The 25,400-nt window shown below is 54.9% G+C and overlaps 2 protein-coding genes across 2 annotated transcripts in view; both read left to right on the top strand.

Moving 5' to 3' along the window:
* The window catches only part of LOC120383934 (E3 ubiquitin-protein ligase TRIM39-like), a 109,279-nt gene extending 84,679 nt beyond the window's left edge, over positions 1 to 24,600 (top strand). The window contains exons 4-6 of the mRNA XM_039502261.1: positions 6,218 to 6,240; positions 6,340 to 6,443; positions 23,727 to 24,600. Coding sequence (XP_039358195.1) covers positions 6,218 to 6,240; positions 6,340 to 6,443; positions 23,727 to 24,292 — 693 coding nt within the window. The 3' untranslated portion in view covers positions 24,293 to 24,600. The remainder of the gene's footprint in view (positions 1 to 6,217; positions 6,241 to 6,339; positions 6,444 to 23,726) is intronic.
* On the top strand, positions 828 to 1,681 carry LOC120383984 (zinc finger protein RFP-like). Its single transcript, XM_039502319.1, has 2 exons — positions 828 to 1,295; positions 1,541 to 1,681. Exons 1-2 carry the CDS (start codon positions 879 to 881, stop codon positions 1,556 to 1,558), a joined length of 435 nt encoding a protein of 144 aa, XP_039358253.1. The 5' UTR covers positions 828 to 878; the 3' UTR covers positions 1,559 to 1,681.
* Positions 24,601 to 25,400: the final 800 nt, after the last annotated feature.

Raw genomic sequence — 25,400 nt, 5'->3', positions numbered from 1 at the left:
TTTAACTTTTTGAATCTCTGTGTCTACTGTCATAAAATAATTGTCTGACTAAAATATTGTCTGATTCCCCCCAATTTCCCACAGCTGTGAACAATAATATTGATAAAAACTGAAACTGTGAAAGTTTAAATAGATAAATATATAAACATTCTTACAAATTAATATTAATCTTATCTGTCAAAATTACATATTAAATCAAATGAATTCTGCCAAGCCTAAATATCACTCCTTGGACACGCAGTTCTGTCAGCTCAGCAGGACAAGGGGAAGCTGATGTCCATGTGAAGCCCCAGTGACTCCCCCCCACCCCCACACACACACCAGCAGAGGGGGCTGATTGCAGGATCAGAGCCTTGTTGGGACATTTCTCACCAAAGCCCCCAGGGCTGGAACATTACTGGTGATCTGGCCAGGGGCGGCTCTAGAAATTAGGCTGCCCCAAGCAGCGCGGTGCGCTGCGCCGCCCTTCCCCGGTCCCGCGGTGGGTCCCCTCTTCCCGCGGCTCCGGTTGAGCTCCCGCAGGCATGCCTGCGGCAGGTCCACCGGAGCCCGGGACGAGCGGACCTGCCGCAGGCATGCCTGCGGGAGCTCAACCGGAGCCGCGGGAAGAGGGGACCCGCCGCAGTCATGCCTGCGGCAGGTCCGCTGCCTGCGGCAGGTCCACCGGAGCCAAATGCCGCCCCCCCGGGAAAGGGCCGCCCCACGCGCCTGCTTGGCGCGCTGGGGTCTAGAGCCACCCCTGGATCTGGCTCCAACTCAGCAAACAGCCTGAGTCAGTTCCAGGAAGGGAAACACCCAATTGCTGCTGCTGCAGAGGGGGGCATATTTCTGAGCTCAGGAAAGTGAAACTAACCCTGTGACACTGTCCAGAGGGAGCCATGGCCACAGACAACCCCGTGGAAAGTCTCCAGGAGGAAGCTACGTGCCCCGTCTGTCTGGAGTATTTTAAGGACCCAGTGACTATAGACTGTGGGCACAATTTCTGCCGAGCCTGCATCGCCCAGTGCTGGGAGGGATCGAATACAGCCGTCTCCTGCCCTCAGTGCAGACAAACTGTGCAACAGGGAAACCTCAGGCCAAACAGGAAGCTGGCAAATATTGTAGAAATGGTCAAACGGCTGAGTTTACAGGCAGCAAAGGGAGCAGGAGAGGAGAGGGTGTGTGGGGAACACCAGGAGACTCTGAAACTGTTCTGTGAAGAGGATCAAACTTCTGTCTGTGAGATTTGCCATCTGTCCCGGGCTCACAGAGATCACAGGGTGGTCCCCATAAAGGAGGCTGCCCAGGAGTACAAGGTAGGGAATTGCTGTCAAGTTTAATGGGTAATAACTTTGGATTTTAATTACAGGCTGATTTCACTGAAAGTTGCCTGTCATGGGTGTGATGCATCATTCAGCTGTGTAAAGCCTTCATTGTACGGGAGATGCTATCACAAAATGAATGATCTGGCAGTGTGGCAACAGAATCAGAATATCAAGGCTTCAACGATACCTGCTGTGGGAAACTTTTCTCTGAGATTCTGAATGTTTTTCACACTCAGCTTCCACTGCTGAAATAAGGGGACTTTTTACACCACGGCCGGTGTTAACGATCAGTGAGGTTTAAATCACACGAGCTGCAGGCCAGTATAGGTGAGTGTGTTACCTTCAGACTGGAGAACTGATCATTTAAATCTCAACACTGTTAATTATTTCGTTCCCCTGTGAGAGCGGAGAGGGAGAATGACAGCTGGGCACCATTTATTGCCAGTGCCGCCTCCTTCCAGTGCCACAAGCGGGTGATGTTTGGGAGATGCCACCTCTTGTTTCCCCCTAGTAAAGGAGGACCAGGCCCAGAGAGCCCACGGCTACATTCTAGCCCCAGGAGAGGAGTCCAGCCCCTTGGAGCCAATCAGCAACTCCATCCCGTTTTGAACAATGCTACATTTGAACAGATCATGTGTCTCCTTTTAGTGACTCGCATGGGCGGAGCTTATTTTGTGGGTGGAGCTTCAAAGAATCCAGCCACCTTTGCCCCTCCCCAATTCTGGTCCTGACTCATCGATTAAACTGTTTTTCTGGATGCAGATGCTGCTTTTCCGCCTCCTGTCTCTCACTAGCCCCTGCTGGCTCCCTCCCTCCCTCACTGCTTCCCTGCAGCAGCACCGCAGGGGTGTCACCGAGCAGCTCCCCAGGAGCTCTCAGCAGCAGCAGCCTGGGCCTTGGGCAGAGAAGGGGAGAGAACTTGAGGGCCCAGAGGAAAGAGAAGGAGTGAAATGGGGAGATTCTGCAAGGAGCTCAGAAGGGGACTCTCAGGGGCTGCCCTGGGTGCAGTACAGAGTCAGGCTGACAGAGCCAGGAGCGTGTTGCTGTGCCGGGTGAAGGAATCACACGCTGTCAAAGGGGAAGAGAGCCCTGGGTTGTTACAGCTCTGGAGCAGTTATAATTATGGGTGGCACATTCCCCCAGACCGAGTGTTCCCTGGTCCTCACTGACCTCCAGCCACATCACAGCTTCACCCTGTGCAGTTAATGGGACTGCGCTGGCTCAGGTGCTCGGCCGCTGCCTGAGGGAGGCCACATGGGAGCCTGGACAGAGGAGAGCACAGTGGGGTCTTGTTCCTGGCCTGGGTCTGGGTACAGAGCAGCGAGGTGCTGCCCCAACCTCTTCACTGGCACCGGCAGGAGGGATCGTTCAGAACCTTCCCAGCTGTTTCCCCTCTGGCCTGTGCTCAGTGATGTGAAGCTTTAGCTCAGACACAGGCTCTGGGAAGTCCTGAGTGTCTGCAGGGAGCAGAGCCCCTGCTCTGAGACTGGCGTCTCTGCTCCCATGAGGCCTTTGGGGCTGGCAGAGCCGAGTCTGCTGCCTCCTTCCAGGGTATTTTACTGCTCGTGTATGAAATGCCAATAGGGACAGTACTGTCCACCCATCAGACAGGTAGACTAATGGCTGTTTATCGCACACGATGCCCCTGCAGGTGAAACTCCAGGGAGCCCTGGGCCCTCTGAGGAAGGAGCTGGAAGAGGCCCTGGCTCTGATGTCTAGGGAGGAGAAGAAAACCACAGAGTGGCAGGTGGGTATCCGGGTTCATTCATCCCTGAGCCCTTCCCCCTGCAGCATTCCCAGGAATGATGGGGCCGTAAAGCTCCAGGATGAGGTTATGAACCTGCTCTGGTGGTTTGCTCCGTTGCACAGGCTTGGTGCCGGCCATGGGCAGCACATGCCTCCGGCATTTGGGGAGGTCAGGCATGAGTGCGGGAATCTCCCCGGTGCCCAGATCATTGCCCTGCCCATTGCTCCACCCCCATTTGTCCTCCTCTCCCCGAGGCCCCGCCCATGCGCTGCTCCTGCTCTGCCCCATGCCCGGCTCCCACTCAGCCCCCTCCCCAGAGGCTCCTCGCTCACCGTTCAGTGTTGCAGCTCACTCCTCTCCCCTCCCCCAAGGCTCCCTCGCCTGCCGCTTGCTCCTTTCTGCCCCTTCTGCCTTAAGGGTGACTGACGGGGGAGGCCCCCCCCACAGCTGATGGGCAGCAAGCCGGAGCGCAGGCAGCACTCCAAAGGCAGCAGGTCTGCAGCCTGCCCCCAAAGGGAGGGGTGCTGCATCCTGTTTGAGGAAGCTCAGCCTCCCCTGGCCTATGGTACCTGCCATCCAGGGTGCTGGCAGCACCAGGCTGTGTCTCTGGTGGGGATCTCAGCGCAGCAGCTCCTGTAGGCAGAGGAGGGGCAGTTCCTGGCCCTTGTACAGTGGTGCAGACCCACCCCTGAGATCTCTGATAGGGGCAAATTCTCCATATTGGGTGCAGTGTTTTCACTATTCCATGGATCCTGTTTCCCTCCTACAGATGGGGAGGGTGTGTTGGCTGCTACAGCCATCGGTTTTCAGTGGCCTCCAGGACAAAGCTCCGCAGCTTCTCTGCAGCCTGGAGGAAACAGTTTGTTCCTTCTCGCTGGGCGCCCACCATCCCTGCAGTGAATCTGCCCAGTGCTTGGGCCAGACACTGGAGCGGGGAGGATGATTTGCCCCCCCGTGGGTGAGGTTCAGAGTCACTCAGCTGGCTGGGCTGGGGCCATGCTGGGAGCTGAGCTCTTCTGAACATCAAACCCAGTTGCGGGTGTGGAGCTCTGTGGAAAATCTGCCCCCAGGGTGCATCTACAGGGCCCCAACAGCCAGCTGCAGGCTAGTCACTGAGTAATACCCAGGGTCTGCGTGGGCGTGTACAGCCCGTGCTGCTGCAGCTTCATAGCTACAAGTACCCGAGCTAGCCAGATCAGAGCTAGCCTGGGTGTGTCTACACACGGTGCTGTGACACCTTCATTGCAATGGGGACACCCCCTGAGTGAGCAGAACCAGGGGCAGGTCAGTGTCAAGCCAGGCAGCGCTCAGCCACTTCATAGCCTCTACTGCCATCACGTAGCCACTTCATCCCAGTCACCTGCTACTGTCACTGTGACTTTACCTGTGCTTGTCTGTAGCCAGGTGATGAACCCAGATTCACCTGCCTCTTACAGTGAAATCCCTGCAGGGAGCGTGTGGGGGTGTGAGGAAGACACCAGCAGCAGGGATGAGAGGAGAAGTAGGTGTCCCACTGTTCAGATTAAAATGGCCATTTACAAGAGTGGAAGTGCTCAGAGCTGAGTGCCTCTGGTTCTGCATCTGAAGCCATATTTAGAGCCCTGTGGAAGTGGGCTGGTTTCCAGAGGACAGAACCGCAGCAGCTCCCACTGCTGCACCGGAAGCAGCTGGTGCTCATTTCCTCAGACAACAGGGATTTAGGTGGATAACAATTAACAGCCAGGTTTGAATGTGTCCGGCAAAATGCCCAGAGAACAGGTGGGGACAGAGCTGGCATCAGCCAGCCCGCTGCTCTGTGAGCCTAGAGGGCTCCCTAAAGGCTGCGATCCCAGGGCACTGGCCACATGGGCATGGGGCACTCGGCCAGGCTGGGTGAGGCCAAAGCCAGCCCTGACAATGGCCTGGGCTACCAACACCCATGTGAGCCCCCGGATGGCACCAAAAGGACTATTAGCACCAGCCCTAGGTCCTGAACTTCACAGCCCTGGGAGCAAGTTATCAAACAAGGAGCATCACCCACATCCCGCTGTGATGGCTCCCCTTGGTGTCTGAGTGACCAGCACTGGGCACCCAAATGCCCCCATGGACACCCTGTGTGGCCCCCTGTAAATCTCTCCTGCTCCCTCGATTTCACCCCACTCCACTGTGTCCATCCCGTGCCACCTGCAATAACATACTGTGGCTTTACAAAGCACCCTAGACAACCCTGCTATTGAACTGGCCATATTAACTCTGAACTAAAACAAACCCTTTATGGTACGTTTCCCAAGAAAGTCAATATCCTTACAAACCTGATACTGATCTAATCCCCTGCTTCATGGACAGAGGCCCAGACTGTGTAACTCAACATCTGGCTCACGTTTTCTCTGTGCCTTTCCTATTCTACTATTTCAAGGGGAAAGTGAAGAACGAGAGAGAGACGATTGCAGCTGAATTTAACAAACTGCACACACTGCTGAGAGAGGAGGAGCAGCTGCTTCTGGAGAGCCTGGAGGAGGAGGAGAGGGAGACTCTGCAGAGACTACAGGAAAATGTAACCAAACTCTCCCAGCAAAGCTCCTCTCTGCAGCAGCTGATCACAGAGATAGAGGAGAAGTGTCAGCAACCAGTTGTGGAGCTGCTAAAGGTGAGACGGCATCAAAATTCTCCACCCATCCAGAATTAGAACTCAGATCCCTGGGTCTGAATTCCAACAATTAGAGTAAATGTGTTCTGTGGTTTACTGACAAACAGAACATCAGGCTAAGGGCTCCATCAGTTCCAAAATATCCCAGTTCATGTTAGAGGGGAATTCTCCTCATGGAGACCCAGTGAGGCCATGGGAGATTAAATGGATGATAGAAGAAGGATACTGAGCTGAACCCATCCCTGCTCTAACTCCAGAACATTGGGCCCAACTCAGATGATAAACACAGATACTGATGGGTTGGGTCCCTAGAAGGGAGAATCCTTTAGCTAAATTCCTGTCTCACCTACATAAATGAAACAAGTGTTAATGCACACAAGTATTAATGCACATAAGTGTACGAGATTTTACCACAAAACAGTGAAGCCTGGGAGGGTTGATCTATTTTCTAGATGAAAGTTTGATGCCCAGAGTGAAACTCACACAGTTTTATGCACATTGTGTTAATACAGAACATTGATTCTCTTTTTTTCCTTTCAGGATGTGAAAAGCACATTGAGCAGGTGTGTTTCCTATGTTCATTGCTCTTATATTCTTGGTGGTGGTTCTGGGATGCTGTGTGTACAGAGCAGCTGAGTGATGATGGGACGTTTTCTTCATAGGAGTGAGAATGTGAAACTCCAGGAACCAGTAGCTGTTTCTACTGACCTGAAGAACGTGTATAAAATTTCCCTTGACATGAGGGAAGCGCTGCAGAGATTTGTAGGTGAGTGGATTCTACTGGGACATTCAGCTGTGTTGTGCCTGGGGCTCCGGACAGAGCCTGGGACCCCAGGACACGCTTGCACCCAGTTGACAGGCTTGGAGCTGTGATAGCTGGAGGCTGATGCACTGAGTGCTGGGCAGTTTGCCTGCTACTTACAGCCACCTGCTGGTATTTGTCCAGGTGTCTGACCAGGACCAGTCACTCTGCCATCCTGACCCCTCCATGGCTGAGTTAATGGGTGTCACTGAGCCAGATGCTGTGAGGCCTGGACTGGACCCGTTGTGCTGGGAGCTGCACAGACGGGTAACGGATGACGTGTCTGTGCCTCTCTCCTGGGACATGTGAGGGCTGCATTGTGTGGCCACCGCTTAGCACTATCCCAGCCCCCATTAGCCAAGGCTGGCCCAGCTTTCTGAGCTGGAAGAGGGGCCAGTCTGGCTGCTGCGGTCTGACCTGGGCCGTGTGTTACTGGGTAACAAGCTGAATCCTACGGGCCCCTCGTCTGCTCTGAGCACAGCCCAGTGTGAGGTTGGGTGAGTGGTTTGCTGCTCAGTGAGTGAGACTCACTCACAAAATTGTGATCCTGTCACAACAGCTGAGCGTGAGCTGCCCCCGTCCAACCCCCTCCTACAACCCCAGCGTGGAGACCGGGGGCAAAGGCAGAAACCTGACAGCGAGGAGGGACAGAGAAGAAACCAAGGAAGAAGAGAGGGGGGTGGGAAGGTTCAGTGAGCTCGGTCTGTGATTGTTGAACTGGCCCATTCCTCCAACCCTGCCGCTCCTCTCCTACCCCCCACCCCCAGCAGGGGGCAGTCGAAGGGGCCAAGCTGGGTGTGTCTGTCCCGGCCGATGGAGGCTGCGCAGTCGGTGCCAGCTGCAGGGCCAGGATCTCAGGGCTCCGGGGAGCAGGAACCCCAGGCTGTGGGGGAAGCAGCTTCCTCTCTGTCACTGGCTGGAGCCAGCACATCCCTGCTCCCCTCCCGGTTCACTGCTCCCAGCCCAGCACAGTCTGTGCCCACTGGGCCCTGAAGCCGGCTGGGCTCTGGGCCATTCCAGGGCCGCCCAGAGGATTCCGGGGGCCCGGGGTCTTCGGCGGCGGGGGGCCCTTCCGTTCCGGGACCCGCCACCAAAATGCCCTGAAGACCCGCGGCGGGGGGGGGTCCCCGCCGCGGGCCTGCGGGGCACTTCGGCGGCGGGTCCCGGACCAGACGGGCCCCCCCGCCGCCGAAGACCGGGCTGCGCTTCGGCGGCAGCGGGTCCCGCTTCCCCCCCCCGGCCCGGCCCGGCCCGGCCCGGCGGGTCCCGCTTCCACACCCCCGCCCCAGCCCTGGCGGGTCCCGCTTCCTTCCCCGCCGCGCCCCGGCCCGGCCCGGCCCCGCCCTGGCGGGTCCCGCCCCGCCCGGCCCCAGCGGGTCCCGCTTCCGCCCCGCCCGGCCTCTTACCCGAGCGGTCTCCGGCGGGGCCTGAGCTTCGTCCCGCTCAGAGCCGCGTGGGGAGGGGGCGGGGGGGTGTGCTCCGGGCCGACTGGAGGCAGCTGCCCCGCCCCCTCCCCACGCCGCTCTGAGCGGGGCGGGGCTCAGGGGCTCGGCCGGAGGCTGAGGCTCCAGGAGAGGGGCGGAGGCGGGAGCCTCCACTCTTCTCTTGGGGGCCCCTGCGGAGCCCGGGGCAAATTGTCCCCTTTCCCCCCCCCCTCTCTGGGCAGCCCTGGGCCATTCCACACCCCTGGCCCCTGAGCCTGTCGGGATCCTGAGCCAGTCAGCTCAGTGCCTCGTTCTAGGGGATCACCAGCCCCTGGGGAGCCTCCTGTCAGCCCCCCAGAAACTCCTTCCTGGGCAGGGTCCCAGGCCCTGAATCACTCACTGGCTGCTCCAGGCTGGCCAGGCCCAGGGTCTCCAGCAGGGCTGTTGGTGCTGGCACCGCGCTCGCTGCCAGAGCTCCCAGCCCCGACCCAGCCCGGCCCGTTGTCCCAGCGCTGACCGCTCCCCTGCGGGTGGGGACGCTGCTGCTCTCAATGGCTGAGCCCCTGTCTCTGCCGCTGCCTCTGCTGCTGCGTTCGCAGGCTCAGCCTGTGCCAGGGCCAATGCAGCGTTGCTGGGGCTGCTCCTTCCCTTGGCACCTGGGTTCTCTGTGTCTGGGGCAAATGGCGGGTGAGTGGGCAGGGACCTGCTCAGAGACACACGCCCTGAGCTGCACCCAGAGGGCAGAGACCAGCCAGGGCCAGGCAACAAAGTGCCACCGTGCTGGGATTAACCCTTTCCTTCCCCCCACCCCAGCAGCCCCAGCTGGTCAGTGCCACTCGACTTCCCGCGCTCTGACCCCAGGGACCCGGGTCCGACAGCTTGTGGGAGTCGCTAGTTGAATGCGTGGGGCAGAGTAACCAGGGCTTCCTGCACCCCAGGGTCCCTGTGTGTAATGGGGAAGGCCCCGCGCTGTCATGCAACCCTTAGGGGCTGGGCAGCGAGTGTTGTTGTTGATACCAGCCTCAGCTATTTCAGGGTATCTTGGCAAGCATCTTGCCTCAGTTTGCCCTCTTCAGCACTCCTTAAATTACACCTCACAGTCCAAAAGATCTGAGAGTAAAGTCCCCTCCTGAGTCTAAGTAAACCCCGGATTAAAATATTTTCTTTCACTCTGCTCCAGCCTCCAGCTCTCACTCCAGCTCCTCACTGTCCTCAAGTCAGGAGTCCTCAGTCCCCCTTCCTGGACCTGGGCTTGGATTAGTTTCCATCGTGGAATCAGATGACTCCAGCCCTCCCTCCTGGAGCTGGGTCATTTCAGACTGTGCCTTTATTCTCTGCATCCACTTTCTCCAGCCAGGGGCAGCTCTCCAGGGTTCTGTCCTGCTACAGCTGCTGCTGTCATTGTCATCTCTGGCAGCTCCTTCCCCTTAGGGGAGCTCCTCTGCCTAGGACAGTGGTCCCCAAACATTTTTGGTCATGTCCTTCCTTACCTGGTTTGCGCCCCCACCCTGGGAGCTGCGGTCTGGAGTGGGCCAGGAATGGGGCCACAGTTGGGACCAGGAGCTGGGGGCCATGGCTGGGAGTGGACCCACAGTTGGGGCTGGGAGCCGCTGGCTTCAGCCGGGAATGAAGCCATTGGTGCAGCCTGAGCTGCAGTTGGAGCCAGGAAAAGGGGGTTCGTCCAGGGGTGGAACCACGGTAGGGGCTGGAGCTGCATCTGGGGTCGCAGCTCGGAGCAGGGCTGGGAGTCAGTGGCTGAGGCTGGGGCTGCAGCTGGGGCTTAGGGTAGGGCCGGAGTGGAGCTGGGGGCAGAGCAGGGCTGGGTGCCATTCTCTTCCCACCATGGGGGCTGGTTCAGGACCTGTCAGGCCCCCCAAATGTTCCTCCACACCCTCTAGGGGGGCACGACCCACAGTTTGGGGAGCACTGCTCTAGGAGCCCCTTCCAGGCTCCTTGCTCTGTGAGCTCTCCTGGGAGCTCCTCTCCTCAGCAGCTTCCTGTCCCTAGGATCCCTTCAGCTGAGCCCTGGGTTACCCTTTATCAGCCTCATGAGCTGTTTCGCTGCCGACTAGCCACCTAGGGATTTAATGACTTCCAGGTTGGTCTGGGTTGTCTCATTCTCCCTTACAGGAGCCTGTCACAGGTAGTCTGGTCCCTGACTCCCCTAAAAGGATCAGCTCTCTTCATACATTTCCCCCCACCCCCAGAGCCAACCTGTATTCAAAGGGAGGCGTGACCATGGCTGACGCTTGGTTATGTTCTGCTAGAAAAGTTTCAAACTCCAGGGAAGTAAATTGGTGGCCACTTCCAGGAGCTGCACGGACCTAGGGAGGCAGGGAGCCTGCCTTAGCCCCGGGCTCCCACTGCGCCACTGACCAGACTTTTAATGTCCCAGTCGGTGGTGCCAACTGGAGCCGCCAGGGTCCCTTTTTGACCAGGCATTCCAATAAAAAAACAGATGCCTGGCAACCCTATGGACAGGTGCCAACCCTAGGTCCTGTTCACATGGCCTAGTAACACACTGCTGAGCCAGGTACAGGCAGCCACATGCCAGCCCAGGCCCCTGGCAGGGACGCTGAGCTGCCAGCTGCCATGGTCACTAACAGTGTTAACTCTGTCACGTGCCACTCACCAGGCTTAGAGCCGCCAGGGCCCTGGGCCCAGCCCCAGAACAGCTGTAACCTAGAACCATAGCAATGCAGGGCTGGAAGGGACCTTGAGAGGTCACCTAGCCCCAGGGCCACCCAGAGGATTCAGGGGGCCTGGGGCAAAGCAATTTTGGGGGTCCCTTCCATAAAAAAAATTGCAATACTATATTCTCATGGGAGCCCCTGAGGGGCCCGGCGTAAATGGCCTCACTTGCTCCACACCCACAGGCGGTCCTGGCAAAAATAAACCTACTGCATCTCGGCACGAACCCAGTTTTGAGAAAACTTCTTTACAAGGTATCACTGGTTCTCAGCATCAGCTAGTGCTAAAAGGCACTAAAGCTCATTAAAAGGGTTGGACAAATATTTTCCGTCAAAACTTTTTTTGGATTGAAAACTAGGGGGTTTTAAAAAGCAGAAAAAAATCACGGACAATGTCTGGTTTCCTTCAAATTTTGTTGTATTTTTTTTAATTGAAAAGCTGAAATTAGTCTGCCAAAACCTGAGTATGGTTTGGGGTTTCAGAAACGTGAGGCCAAATATTTGCTGCTTGCTGTGTTTGAATGTTTAAAGAAACAGTAAAAAAATTCTGCTTAAAAAAAATCCAAAACTTTTGAACCACCTCAGCTTGTGACCAAATGCCTGAGCTCATCCAGTCAGATTTTTCCAGGTTTCTGATACTCTGCTGGCTTCCTTGACTCATATCTGTCTCCATAACTTTGGGTTCATTTAGATTAGAACATAAGAACAGCCATACTGGGTCAAACCAAAGGCCATCCTGCCCAGTATCCTATCTACCGACAATGGCCAATGCCAAGTGCCCCAGAGGGAATAAACCTAACAGGTAATGATCAAATGATCTCTCTCCTGCCATCCATCTCCACGCTCTAACAAACAAACAAACAAACAGAGACTAGGGACACCATTCCTTAGCCAGGATGGGTAATAACCATTAATGGACTTAACCTCCATGCATTTATCTGTTTCCTAGAGACTGGCTCCATGGGGTCCCTCACAAACTGGAGACGGTTACTGTGGGTTTGTCTTTAGTATAGCTTATGTACATACTCCATGAACTGAGCATTTGAGCTTGTTCCAGAATCTGGGATGGGCCTATGTTGTGAAAACTGAAATGCTCAAAATAGCACATGCATGTGATTGGATACAGGGTGCTAAAATTAAATTAACCCAGGGGTTCTCAAACTGGGGGTTGGGACCCCTCAGGGCGTCACGAGGTTATTACTGGGGGTCATGAGCTGTCAGCCTCCACCTCAAACCCCACTTTGCCTCCAGCATTTATAACCGTGTTAAATATATAAAAAAGTGTTTTTAATGTATAATGGGGGGGGTCGCACTCAGAGGTTTGCTATGTGAAAGGGGTCACCAGTAGAAAGTTTGAGAACCACTGAATTAACCCCTCTGGAGCCTCGGGGAATGCGGGGGGGGGGGGGGTCACCCAGGGTAGGGTTGGGAAGGAGGTAGATGGTGTAGGATATTGCTCTTCTCATGTGATCCCTCCCCCCGTGGCTAAGTTTAAATGAAGCTACCCTCCCCTGACATGAATCTCCCTATGGCACTGAAATTAAATATAGATTATAATTTGGCATATGAGACATGAAAGGGATGGTATCTCTAGTGGAAAAGCTAACAGCTTGGCTCTTCTGCAAGCCTCTAACTGCTGAATGAGCTTTAGGGTAGGGAAAGCTGTTTCTCCCAAACAGTTTGGCCCTGCCCCCTATCTGACCCACACCCACTTCCTGCCCCCCGACTGCTCGCCCCTCCTCAGAATCCCCGACCCATCCTGCTCCTTGTCCCCTGACTTCCCCCAGAGACACCACTCTGGGACCCCACCCCTGCTCCCTGTCCCCTGACTGCCCCGACCCCTATCCACCACCACCCCCCAGCTGAGGCCTGACAGACCCCCGGAATGCCCACAATCCAACCCCCCCATTCCCTGTCCCCTGACCGACTGCCTCCCCAACCTCTGCCCCCTCCTTGTCCCCTGACTGCCCCCGGGACTTCCTGTCCCTTAGCTAACCCGCCCCCCCCGGCCCCGGCTCCGGCTCCCCCCTCACCCGGAGCCTCAACGCATCCAGGAGCTTCCCTCGACAGCTGCAGCGTGTCTCTGGTGAGAACATAACATAAGAACATAAGAAAGGCCGTACCGGGTCAGACCAAAGGTCCATCTAGCCCAGTATCTGTCTACCGACAGTGGCCAATGCCAGGTGCCCCTGAGGGAGTGAACCTAACAGGCAATGATCAAATGATCTCTCTCCTGCCATCCATCTCCATCCTCTGACGAACAGAGGCTAGGGACACCATTCTTACCCATCCTGGCTAATAGCCATTTATGGACTTAGCCACCATGAATTTATCCAGTCCCCTTTTAAACATTGTTATAGTCCTAGCCTTCACAACCTCCTCAGGTAAGGAGTTCCACAAGTTGACTGTGCGCTGCGTGAGGCCTGAGCTCCGCCCCACTCATAGCCTTGTGGTAAGGGGGCGGGGCTGTGAGCTCCAGGACGAGTGGAGGGAGCTGAGCTCAGCCTGGAGCTCGCAGCCCCGCCCCCTTACCATGCGGCTCTGAGTGGGGCGGAGCTCAGGGGCACCGCCGGAGCCACGCTGCAGCGCTGTTCAGGGACGCTGCTGGATGTGCTGAGGCTCCGAGAGAAGGGCAGAGGCGGAGTCAGGCCGGGGCTGGGGAGGGAGCCTCAGCCATTCTCGTGGGGGCCCCTGCGGAGCCTGGGGCCTGGGGCAAATTGCCCCACTTGCCCCCCCCTCCCGTCTGGGCGGCCCTGCCTAGTCCAGACCCCCATGCTAGGTCAGGGACTAGACTATCCCTGGCAGGGATTTGTCCAACCTGTTCTTACAAACCTCCAGTGACAGAGATCCCACAACCTCCCCTGGAGCCTGGTGCAGAGCTTCACTGCCCTGAGAATTAGAAAGTGTTTCCTCATCTCCAGCCTCAACCTCCCTTGCTGCAGATTGTGCCCATTGCTCCTTGGACAGGCCCTCACCCTGCCCGCTTGGGCACTGGCTGTGTCACCAAGCCTGAGCATCACTGTTATTGCACTGAATGATTGGTAGCGCTGGGCTGGCTCAGGGGGGAAGTGAAGGCAGCTGGGGCCTTTCACTTCCCAGTCACCGATCTCAGCCCAGGCTCAGAGTCTAGTTCCCAGCGGACAGGAGCTCACATCGTAACTCACTTTAACGGCCGCCTCACTGGCCATCTCCGCAGGGAGGTCAAGGCCTGAATGGGCCACAGGGATGATTCCTCCCCAGGGAGAGGCTCCAGCAGCTGTCAGGGCTGAGCCACGTTGGCAGGACAGTGGGGAGCTGACACGGCCTCAGTCTCCTTATACCCTCAATACACAGAGCTCCAGCAGCAGGGGTGTAAAACCCAATTCGTATCCCCAGCACCGAACTCACTGACACTTGCCCAAGCCCCCTCTCTTCCTGGGGATGTGGGGGTGAGTAAGGGGCACTGGAAGAGAGAGGCCAGGGGGCCATGGCCCCATCACTTTTACCAATGGGAGGGCTGTTCCCTCCCACTTTTTACCAGCTGTAAGGGTGAGTGAGGATGGGGGAGGGGGCCGAGAGGAGAGACCAGGGGGTCAGGGTGTTGGGGAAGGGGTGGTGTGAAGGCAGGGGCTCAGGAAGGAGGGGCAGTGTGAGAGCGAGGGTTCAGAGGTGCGGGGACAGGAGCTCAGGGAGAAGGGCTGGCATGAGTGGGTGACCCCTCTACTTTGAAGGAGCTTCCATCACTCCTGGGGAGAGCACCATCCCGGATCCTGATCCACAGGCACATCTGTGTATTTGCTAGGTGCACAGAGCTCTCTGTGTGGAGACACTTTCACGCTCACCCAGGAATTGGTGCTGGGAGGCCCCACTGCCCAGGAGGCTGAGGGCTCTCACTCCCCTGCCCTGGGGGTGAAGGGAGGGGCCCTAGGGCTGCTGTTCCCCATCCGCGGAAGGGGGTGAAGGGGATGTGGACACAGACAATGTCCCCTCTTGCACTGTGAGGGGCAGACCTGGCTCCTCCCTGGGCTTCAGAGCCTGAGCTCCAGCCAGAACCTGAAAATCTATGCGGCTATTTTTAATTCCAAAGAGGGAGCCCCGCCAACCTGAATCTGTCCACCCTGTTCCAAGACTCGCTGCTGCAGGCTGTGTAGAAGGACCCAAAGTGTCTCCAGAGTCTGGGTGTGAAAGTTCCCAGCGTGTCTGTCCCAGGGCTGGTTAATGAGAGCGACGGGGGTGGCTGGCACAGTCATTAGATGGAGACACCTGAGCTCCTGGGGCTCTGAGAGGGTCTCTGTGACTGTTATCCGCCCTGGGAGATGCCCAGGTGCAGCTTCAGAGGGTCTGTGCTGCTAGCATCATCCATGGGACAAATGGCTCTGGGCAGAGAATTCAGGCTGGAGCCAAGTCTCCATTTTCAGCCTGACTTGTGGGGGTGAGATCAGGGGCCCAGGGGGCATTTGTCTTCAAAGGGCAAATTAACCAGCAGCTCTGGAGTGTTTCATAGCTGATGTCCTGAGCCTGGCCTGCCTGTACCTGCGTTTCTGGGGATGTTGACAGTCTCTCATTGCAGGTCACTGGGATTGGGGCTCCTAAGTTGCTCAGGCAGGTTTGCAGTGGAGCTGGGTGAAATGTTTTGGACAATAGTTTATTTGCTGCAAAATTATATTTCGGGTCAAGAGAAACTATTTGTGAATCCATGTCGGGTTTGCTGACTAGTTTCAATGAACAGAAAAAGGTGCCGCTCCTTCCCTTGTAGCCTTTAGCTCAGTGGCTGGGCCCTCAGCTGGGAGCCCCAGGTTCAATCCCCTGTGTGATGCCATGAGAGCTTGAACCGCTGGGCTCCAGGTGGCTGATGACGTCCCCCTGTGTCTGAACACTGCCAGGGGCACTGGGCCAGAACGTGGGAGTGAGAATGACTCTGCAGCCCAGGGGGTCAGGCCCCCATCTGGGAGCCCAGAGTCCAGCTCCCCTGCTCCAGTGACCCTGTAATTATTGATCCATAACCCCAGTGATGGGAGGGGTTACGGTCCCTGGCACAGCAGTGTCTCAGGCCATGTCTGCCGGGGTTTCCTTGCACTGATGTAGCTGCACTGGTGCAAACCCCTAGTGTTGCATCGCAGGAGAGCATGGACAGAGTCTGACAACCCATGTGATCATAAGCAGAGAGTTCTTTATTCATTTCCAGCATGCTCTTATATACAATTATGGCAAGCAATTAGACAGTTGCTAATTGGTTAATTAAATTTACACAGCCGCAGCTGTAACCCCATAGGGTAATTATCATCCTACGCACCTGTTTGACTTATCATCCTATTTACAGTTAGCTAGCCGATGAGAACGGGCCCAAGGCCAGCCCTTTACACACAGTTCCCAGCGTAATCGGCTCGTCCCAGAAGCCTAAACAATCTCAGCATTTCACATTCTATTCCCACACCTCCCCCTTCTACTCAAAATCAAAAAAGGGAAAGAAAAAAGGGATAAGACATTAGCAAAACATTTCCAACTTATAACAACATAACACCACAATCTATCACAAACCAAAATTAAAACTTTATAAAGCCAACCTATATAACCATGCAATTCTTAACATAACCCCAACACCACCAAACAAAAACAAAGCACAACAAATAAATGGTGTAAATTCTACAGGATTCCCCCCTTCTCTATAGCACACCAACTTGTGGCAAACTTCTGTTACCAAATCATCCCTCAGATGTCAGGCGATCAAACTGACACTGAGGGAGGGGGGGTCCTAGAAAAAAACACAACATAAACCACATAAAATGCAAAAAACAATTCTGGCCAGAAAACAAACAAACAAACACCACAAAACAAAACATAAAACACATAACATAAATTTAACTCTGTAAATAAATGCATGGTATATCAAATACTAAGCAGCTAACATCCATATTCCTCAATTATCTAAAAAAACAAAAAACAAATCTACCCCTACCGGGCAATCAATAATTACTAAAAACATACAAATACCTCTATAAATCAAACATGTATCAATAAAATCAATTGCTAATACAATAAAATAATGCATAATCAAACAATTACAAACTAATATCTTGGCAAATCACCATATCAAATATCCTCCCGAATATTAGAAACTCCCAAATTTATGCGTAATAACCTTGGTTATCTACTACACCCTCAAGAATTTCCAGCCCGCTTTCCAAGCCTTATCTGTTGCCTGTCCGCTTGGGCCCGATCCTTACTTCCTTTCCAAATTCTCTGTCTGTTGCCTGCCTGCCTGGGCCCGAGCCTTTTTTTTCTCTTGCTAAACCGTTCCTTTCATGGACACTAACTTATTCCACGATCAAATAGCTAGGAGGGTGTACCTTTTAACTAGCCCCCACCCTTCTCTAGTCTTCTGTGAACAATTATCTGTACTTTCCCACCGTGGGGGCCACATTCTCATGCATATAACTTTAATAACAACACTTACTTTCCATCTATCTATTATAATATAGGCTACAACTAATATCAAACAATCCTACAACTACACATAACACAAAACATACAAAAATCTAATAAGGCTAACAACCCAAAACCATACTTCCAAATTACCTAAATTTATATCTAATAACCTACAACTCCCCCCTTTGAGAATACTCAACAAGTCTTTTGGCTGAGTGTTCTCAAACTTCAAAAACAAAGGTAACCAAGCTCCAGAGAGCCGGGGCAAGTAATGGGGGGCAATCAATCATTACTTAGAACACACAAATACCCTATACATTCAGGCAAAGCAAAAATTTATCTCAATTAATAAATCATTCAGGGAGGATCAAACAAAAAGAATCCTGGCATAGCAAACAAGCAACTATCCTCCAGGGGCCCAGGTTGTGTACATCTTGTGGCTCTTTCAGACATTCCATCCACCATTGCAGCAGACATCCCTGACACTGACACAGTTGCAATTGCTTCACTCCTACTGCTTGCAGCCTCAAACCCCGAATGAGCAGCGGTAATATCGTGGACTAGTTCAGGAAATAATATTTCAGGCACTGCTTCTAAAGGCTTTAAAATTTCAGCCGAGGTCTCCATAGGCGTTACAGTTTCTGCAATGATTTGTTCTTCAATTGCTGCAGCTGTAACAGGCACAAATGCTTTTTGAGCCCCAGAGCTTTCAATACTAAAAATGGGTGAGCCAGTATCTGCCAGCTGCACAGCTAAATTCTCTTGCTGCACTGGAGTTGAATAAAAGTTATCACCGCTTGCAAGTTCCAATTTTCCAGATTCAAACAAATCCTTTTCCACTTCCGTCCTTAGCTCAAACTTGGTTTCCTCTCGCTGATTGTCATTTGAACTTGTCGCAGTCAGTAGAAATGTTTGTTTTGCTTCCATAGGCTCCTCTTCGTTTCCCTTTCCACACACAGGCAGTTCTTGAGGACACATGTCGCTCTGTAGAGGGGCCCCATTCACAACTGCCCCTGGGCATTCTGATACTAGGTTAGATGGCGCATCTCCTACATCATTCTGCATGGGGGCCTCAGCTGCAACCGCTTCAGTGGGCTCTGATTCCAAGGTAAACACAGTATCTTCTACCTCTGTCGTCACAGGTGCCTCAGTTACCCCACTCTGCATTGCATCCCCAATAAAAGCTTCCTGAGTGATCTGCCGCCCATCGGATCCCTGAAGCCGAGCAGTTCGGGTGGGCTTGCGCAAAGTGATGTCCATAGCAAAGGCAGTGTGGGGAGGGCCAGTGGATCCAAACCCTCGAGACCCGCGGTCAATCGGGGTCGATCGGGGCACACATCCCTTGAAAGGTATTAACTGAGCAAGACGTGTACCAGCAGTTATAGTCACAGGGGGACAGAGGGCACGTACCGTTATCCCAATATTCCCCGTATAGTCGGCATCAATAAGGCCAGGCAAAACAAAAATACCTTGTTTCGATGTTGACGAACGGCCAATCAAAAGGGCACTCAGTCCAAATCCTAATGGACCATCAATGTTGGAAGGAAGAACTTGAACCTCGTCAGTCTCTAAAACTACATCTGTCGCTGTGGCCAAGTCCACTCCGGCACTGCCACGGGTTGCTCCGGTGAGGTGTTCCAGGCAGCCGGGTTGGCGGGTGGAGGCACTTGTGTCGTCGCGCTCCTCCGAGGGGCGCTCCGCGATCCGTTTCCCGGCAGCGGTGTTCCATCCTTCTTGTAACGCGACCAACAGTCAACGGCGCGATGTCCAAATTTGTCACATCGTGTACAAGCGCCGGTAGCGGCTTGAGGCGACACATCAGAGACCCGCTGCCCATTTTGCCCAGGGCAGTCCCGCCGGAGATGCCCGGGTTTCCCACAACCAAAACAGGGGCCACTTGGCCGGGTTGGTCTTTTGGCCCCCCGCTTGCGCCCGATCAATGGTTGTAATGCAGCGGCCAGTGCAGTGGCATGTGCCTGAGCATGAATTGCTGCCTTATCCGTTTCCTCAAACATAGCGGCCTTATTACATGCCTCAATCATTTCCATCAGGGTCGCAGTCTTGGGCAAAGTGGCTAATATACGGCGGCAAGTGGAATTTGCATTCTGGGTGGCAAGGTCAAGTCCCACTGCGGTTCTGGCTTCCGCCGTTAAATTAGGAGATCTATCAATAGCCTCGCGAAGGCGATCCAAAAAGGTGGAATACGGTTCCGATGGGCCTTGTGTAATTTTAGCATAGGGAGGGGTCGGCTTCCCCATCTGGGGCACCGCTTTAAAGGCAGCCAAGGCTAGTTCCTGTGATTGCTGCAGGATCCGGGGTTCAAGGCGAGCTTGCAAATGCGGGTCAACAAAGCGCCCGGCTCCCAAAAGCATATCAGTAGTGGCCACGTGCCGGGGATCATCGTCCGGCAAATCCAAATTGCGGACAAGAGCCAAGTCAACTCTCTTAGCCCAATCATCTTTCCACAACAGTTTCTGTGTAGGTGTAAGAAGCATATCAGCTAGCTTAATCGCATCGTACGGACACATTGCTTGGCCAGCAAATACCTGTTCAATGATAGACTGTACATACGGATTATCTAGTCCATAAGCCATGATCGATTTCTGTGCCTCACGGATCAACTTCCAATCCAAAGGGGCCCACCGTCTATGATTAGGGTGTTGAGGGTCTGGCGTAATCACCGGAAAGGCCTCGGGTGTTAGACCTTCAAGGATGGCTTCTCTTAAAACCCCATGCCAGCGCTGTACCGGATCCGGAGGGTCCCCAGTTGGAGGGTCCCCGGGGCCAGGCGGGGCGGGGGGGCGAGTCGAATGAAAACACTTGTGAAGATGCGACCGCGATGATCCAGGTGGAAAACCTTCAAATTGGTCCAACTTATCACACATATGCTGCAGCTGTCGACCCTGGCGCTCCATCTCCTTATAGAAGGCATCAGACTGAGTAAACTGAGTAAACGTAGTCAAATCGGGATATGGGTTTGATGGCACATGTTCCACCCGAGCCTCCTCTGTCCTCCCGCAATCGTGGAACCCCCAGGCCCCGTGGACACGGCATGGCTTTGGAGGGGGTGCATACGGCAAGGCTGTCTCCATAGGCTCGGGTGTATCAGGGGGTAACGGGACCGTAGCAGAATCAATCATGTCGGGGCCGATAGCCACATTGGAGGGTAGTGGGGCCGTAGCAGGGGCAACATCATCCATAGGGTAGGGGTTGGAAGCCAAAGGTATCACCGTGTCCTCACCACCGAAAAACTCTCTGGCTCCAACCGGCAACACAGAAGGCATTCCGGGCGTTGGGCGGCAAAGCTCAGAAAGGGCCGCCTGCACTCCTGCCTCGGCCGCGAGAGTTTCTACTATCTCCTTCGCCTTATTCCATACTGGACTCAGGGAGAAGGCCTCCTTATCGCCCTGAGCCACCGACTTCCAAAGCTCGGAGCCTAGCCGCTCCCAAACAGTTTTATCAAAAATTGTACTTGGTTGAACAGAAAGTCCCCTTCTCCGTCCCCACCGCAGCAGACGGGATAACGTATCAGAGGGGAGCTTCTCTCCCTGCCGCTCCGCGATGCGCATCAAATATTCATGCACCGTCCTTTCTTCCGCTGATGCAGCGGTTCCCATGTTAGCTGCTCACCTCTGGGCTGGGGTGTGCCTCCCTTTTCAGACGCCCTGCGGCTTGCCGCTCGACACTGAGCTCAGGTGCGCCCCTCTTTTCGGACGCCCTGCGGCTCCTAGCCGGTCGACACTGAGACTCAGGTGCGCCTCCTTTTCTTCTTTTCAGTTCAGGCCACCAACACTATCCTAATTCAATCACGTCGGGGTCACCATTTGTTGCATCGCAGGAGAGCATGGACAGAGTCTGACAACCCATGTGATCATAAGCAGAGAGTTCTTTATTCATTTCCAGCATGCTCTTATATACAATTATGGCAAGCAATTAGACAGTTGCTAATTGGTTAATTAAATTTACACAGCCGCAGCTGTAACCCCCTAGGGTAATTATCATCCTACACACCTGTTTGACTTATCATCCTATTTACAGTTAGCTAGCCGATGAGAACGGGCCCAAGGCCAGCCCTTTACACACAGTTCCCAGCGTAATCGGCTCGTCCCAGAAGCCTAAACAATCTCAGCATTTCACATTCTATTCCCACACCCTAGTGCAGACACGCTGTGCAGGTGTGAACTGGGACTGGTCCCTGGTGCAGCTTCTCCCAGATGGAAGGGGCAGTAAGTGAGGAAATGCCCCCTCCCCTCCCCACTGCCCTGGCCTTATTAGCAACAGCCTATTAGTGCGCATTTATACCCCCCCCCCCCGAATCTTCCACTGTAATGCCCCCCAAGTGAGCCCAATGCAGACAACAGCCCCCGTGGGGGTGGGGCTCGGCACGGCGAGGGAAGGGGATGGCTGTCGGGTTTCCCTGGCTGGAAGGCGGGGCCTGTGGGGCCCACCATCATGGAGAGTCCCAGCTGCTCCCCCTCGGGCAGGGCTGCACCCCCAGTGTGCGTGGGGACAGCACCGACCTGCTATGAAGCAAGAAACCAACCACACAGGGCCCCAAAGCATCAGAGATTCCCTGGGGCCTTCCCTGCCTCTCCCTCACCCCTTTCTGGATCCTGCCCCTCCCTTACCCTTCCCCCAACCCTGTGAGGGACCCTGGACCCTGCATCTATTCTGACCCCTCACCAACATCCCTCTCGCTCTTCTCACCCCTTTCTGCTCCCCTGGGCCCCTGCCCCTCTACGCCCACTTTGCCTCCCTGGCACATGCCCCTGCCCTCCACCCATCTCTGCCCCACTGGAACAGCCTCTCCCTTCTCCCCCTGCCCTCCTGGCATCTGCCCCTCTCCCCCCAAACATCCTCTGCACCCTGGAGCCCTCCCATCACTTCACACCCCCACTATGTCCTTGAATCCACCTCTCCCCTTTCCCTCCTCTGTGCCCTGTCTCCCACCCCACCCCTCACCTCCTCTGCTGTCCTGACTTTCGCCCTTCTTACTCCCCTCAGCCCTCCTGACACCTACCCCTCTCCCCACCCTCTCTGACCCCTGGCACCCGCCCCTTCCCTCACCCCCCTGTGCCCACCCCTCCTCTAGCCCCACTCTGACCCCCTGGCACCTGCCTCTCCCCAATCCCCTCTCCTAACACCTCCCTCTGCCCACCTGCCCTGCCTCTCACCCCTCTCTGCCCCCTGGTGCTTGTCCCTCCTTCCTCTGCCCTCCCTGTGCCTGCCCTTCTGCTCAACCCCTCAGTCCCCTGGCACCTGCCCTTTCCCTCCCCACACCCTTCTGCTGCCTGCCCCTTCCCTCCTCCTGCCCCCAACACCTGACCCTCCCCTTGTCCCCTTCCTTCTTGGTGCCCAGCCCCTACCCACCCTCTGCCCCACTAACCCAGCAATCCTCATGCCCCTCTGCCACCAACACCCATGCCACCGTCTCCATATTTGTCACCACAGACCCGCCCGTCCCCCGCTGGCTCTGTGACACCTGCACCCGTCACAACTCCTCCACTTCCCTGGTGCCAGCTCCTCCTCTGCCCCAAGTCCCAGCTCCACCCTGGCCCCATCTTCCTCCCTGGTGCAAGTCCCTTCCCTCACTCCCCTTTGAAATCCCTGGTCTCAGCCCTTCCCCTCACCTCAGCACTGCCACACCCCTCCCCTCACCCTCTCCTAACCCCTGGGCCCCACCCTCCCTTCATCCTCCCTCTGCCCCCCTGGTGCCCACATCTCCCTGCACACGCCTCTGCCCCCCTAGGTCCTGCCCTTCTCCACACCCCTCTCTCTGCCCCCCCTTCTGCTCACCTGCTCCCTAACCCCCCATTCTGCCCCTTTGGCACCAATGCCTGTTCATTCGCTCCCCCCCATGGTTCCACCTCCCCCACTCCTCATCATCTCACCCCTGGCAGCTCACCCGCCCCTTGATTTCCCCTGCCCCATTGGAGCTCCCCCATTCCCTCACCCCCTCTGCCCCTGGTGCCTGCCCCTTCCCTTGCCCCCTGCAGCCTCCTGGGGTCTGTCCCCTTCTTCTCCCATGGAGCCCACCCCTCCCCTCCCCTCTCCCCTGCAGCCCCTGGAACCTGCCCTTCCCTTCACACCCCTGTCTGGTGCCCCTCCCTTCCCTTCCCTTATCACCCCATATCCCTTGTGCCTGCCCCACCCCTATGTCCCTCCCTCCACCCCTCTGCTCCTGTCACCTCCCCTCCCCTTTCCTCTCCCAACATCAGTCTGTCACCTCCCCTCCCCACCTCCCCGCCACCTTCTCACCCCTCCCCGCTCCTCCTGCCCTTCCCCTCATTGTCTCCTCACAGGCAGAGGGGCCCTGACTCCTCAGGCAACAACCCCCTCCCCAGTGATTAATGGGGACGCGGGTTAATTTCCTTTTGATCCCAATGACCAGACCCTGTCCCCGGCCCTGACTCTGTGGCTACGTCTACACTACCCGCCGTATCGGCGGGTAGCGATCGATTTTTCAGGGATCGATATATCGCGTCTCATCTAGACGCGATATATCGATCCCCGAACGCGCTTCTATCGATTCCGGAACTCCACCGCCCCGAACGGCGGTGGCGGCGTCGATATGGAGAGCCCCGGACATCGATCCCGCGCCGTGAGGACGGGTAAGTTATCGATATAAGATACTTCGACTTCAGCTACGTTATTCACGTAGCTGAAGTTGCGTATCTTATATCGATTTTTCCCCTTAGTGTAGACCAGCCCTGTGACTCTCTCCCCAGTGGACGTGACTCTGGATCCAGACACGGCTCATCCCAGCCTCGTCCTGTCTGAGGATCGGAAAAGTGTGAGACACGGAGACAAACGCCAGGATCTGCCTGACAACCCTGAGAGATTTGATCCTTGTGTCTCTGTCCTGGGCGCTGAGGGGTTCGTGGGTGGGAGGCGTTACTGGGAGGTGGAGGTGGGAGACAAGACAGGCTGGACTCTGGGGGTTTGTAGGGAATCTGTGAGCAGGAAGGGGCAGGTCACACTCACACCTGAGGATGGACACTGGGCCGTGTGGCTGAGGGATGGGAATACAAGGCCCTCACCTCCCCCCCGTCCCCCGTCCCCCCTCCCCGTGAGCGTCAGGCCCAGCCGGGTGGGGATTTTCCTGGACTATGAGGAGGGCGAGGTCTCGTTTTACAATGTGACTGACAGGTCCCATCTCTTCACTTTCACTGGCACCTTCTCCGGGAAGCTCCGCCCTTATTTCCATCCCTATCTCAACGCTGGGGGTACAAACGCGGCTCCCCTGATAATCTGCCCAGTCCCAGCTCAGGCCGGAGGGAATCTCGGTCCCTGACAGTGACCCTGCGGCACAGACTGGCCCCTCCCAGCCCTGCTGCTCTTCCTGCCCCCAGTAGTGGGGGGCCAGTTACTGCAGCAACTAGACTTTCTGTGCTGACCAGACGCTGCCAGTTTCCCTTTTCAACTGGAGGTTCCAGTCGAAAACCGGACACCTGGGAACCCCCAGCCCCCACCTTTCTCGTCCCCTGTCCCAGGGGTAGCAGATGGGGATGGATGGGGTCATTCACTCCTGTCAGAATTTTCTACAATGAGATCTCAATGTAAAATCTGAAAGAAAAAAGATTATTTAGAAAATATTATTGTAACAAGGTGTAAATACAAGAATATTTTTATTTACATTTAAACAGTACTTCAAAACAAGCATGTAAACATTTTTAGAAATGGAATTATTTACATTACATTTATTTTTTTATTCTTCCCTCTAATCTATATTGAAGTTTAACTTCTCTAAATAACGTCATTTGTATTTCAACTGGGGAATACATGAAATGCAAAATATTTATCTTAAAATAAAGTATTAAGTTCTCAGACTGGGTTATTCAGTAACAATGTACATGTGTTATAAACATCACAACTACACACATGTGCAGCTGCTCTCTCTGTTTCCCCCTCACCCCCTTTATTGTCTTGACTGGTTCTCCCTGGAAGGCAGGGCACATACACCCGCCTCCTGCAGTACATCTTTGAAAATTAATAGGTTAAAAATGATATAATTAATTAAGCAATATATTTAACTAAACTCACACGATTATATAATAGTCTTTGAACTTCTGTCAACATTAATTCATGTGACTTTTAACTTTCTAGCTACATATAATTGTTAATCAAGATGTGACCCTTCCTTTCTTTTTTTCACATCAATTAAGAAAACACAAATGCTCTCTTCCTATAGACAGAAATCTCTTCTACAATCCCCCATCAGTTCCTGCAACCCCTGGCTGGCAGACCTCTCTGTGAATTAAGCAGCAGGCAGTCTGCCAGGGCACCTCCACCAAGCGTCTATGATTTTTTATGGTGCATCACAACATCGCAGCAGTTACGAGGAGCCCCCTTCCAGCTCCCTGGTTCAGCCTTTTATACTGCTGCTTTCTTCTCAGCGCTGA

This window comes from Mauremys reevesii, linkage group 15 (genome assembly GCF_016161935.1).
Source record: "Mauremys reevesii isolate NIE-2019 linkage group 15, ASM1616193v1, whole genome shotgun sequence".
In the NCBI taxonomy this organism is placed as follows: domain Eukaryota; kingdom Metazoa; phylum Chordata; order Testudines; family Geoemydidae; genus Mauremys; species Mauremys reevesii.
Note: the sequence above shows the minus strand (reverse complement) of the source record. Positions and strands in the feature narration are given on the sequence as shown.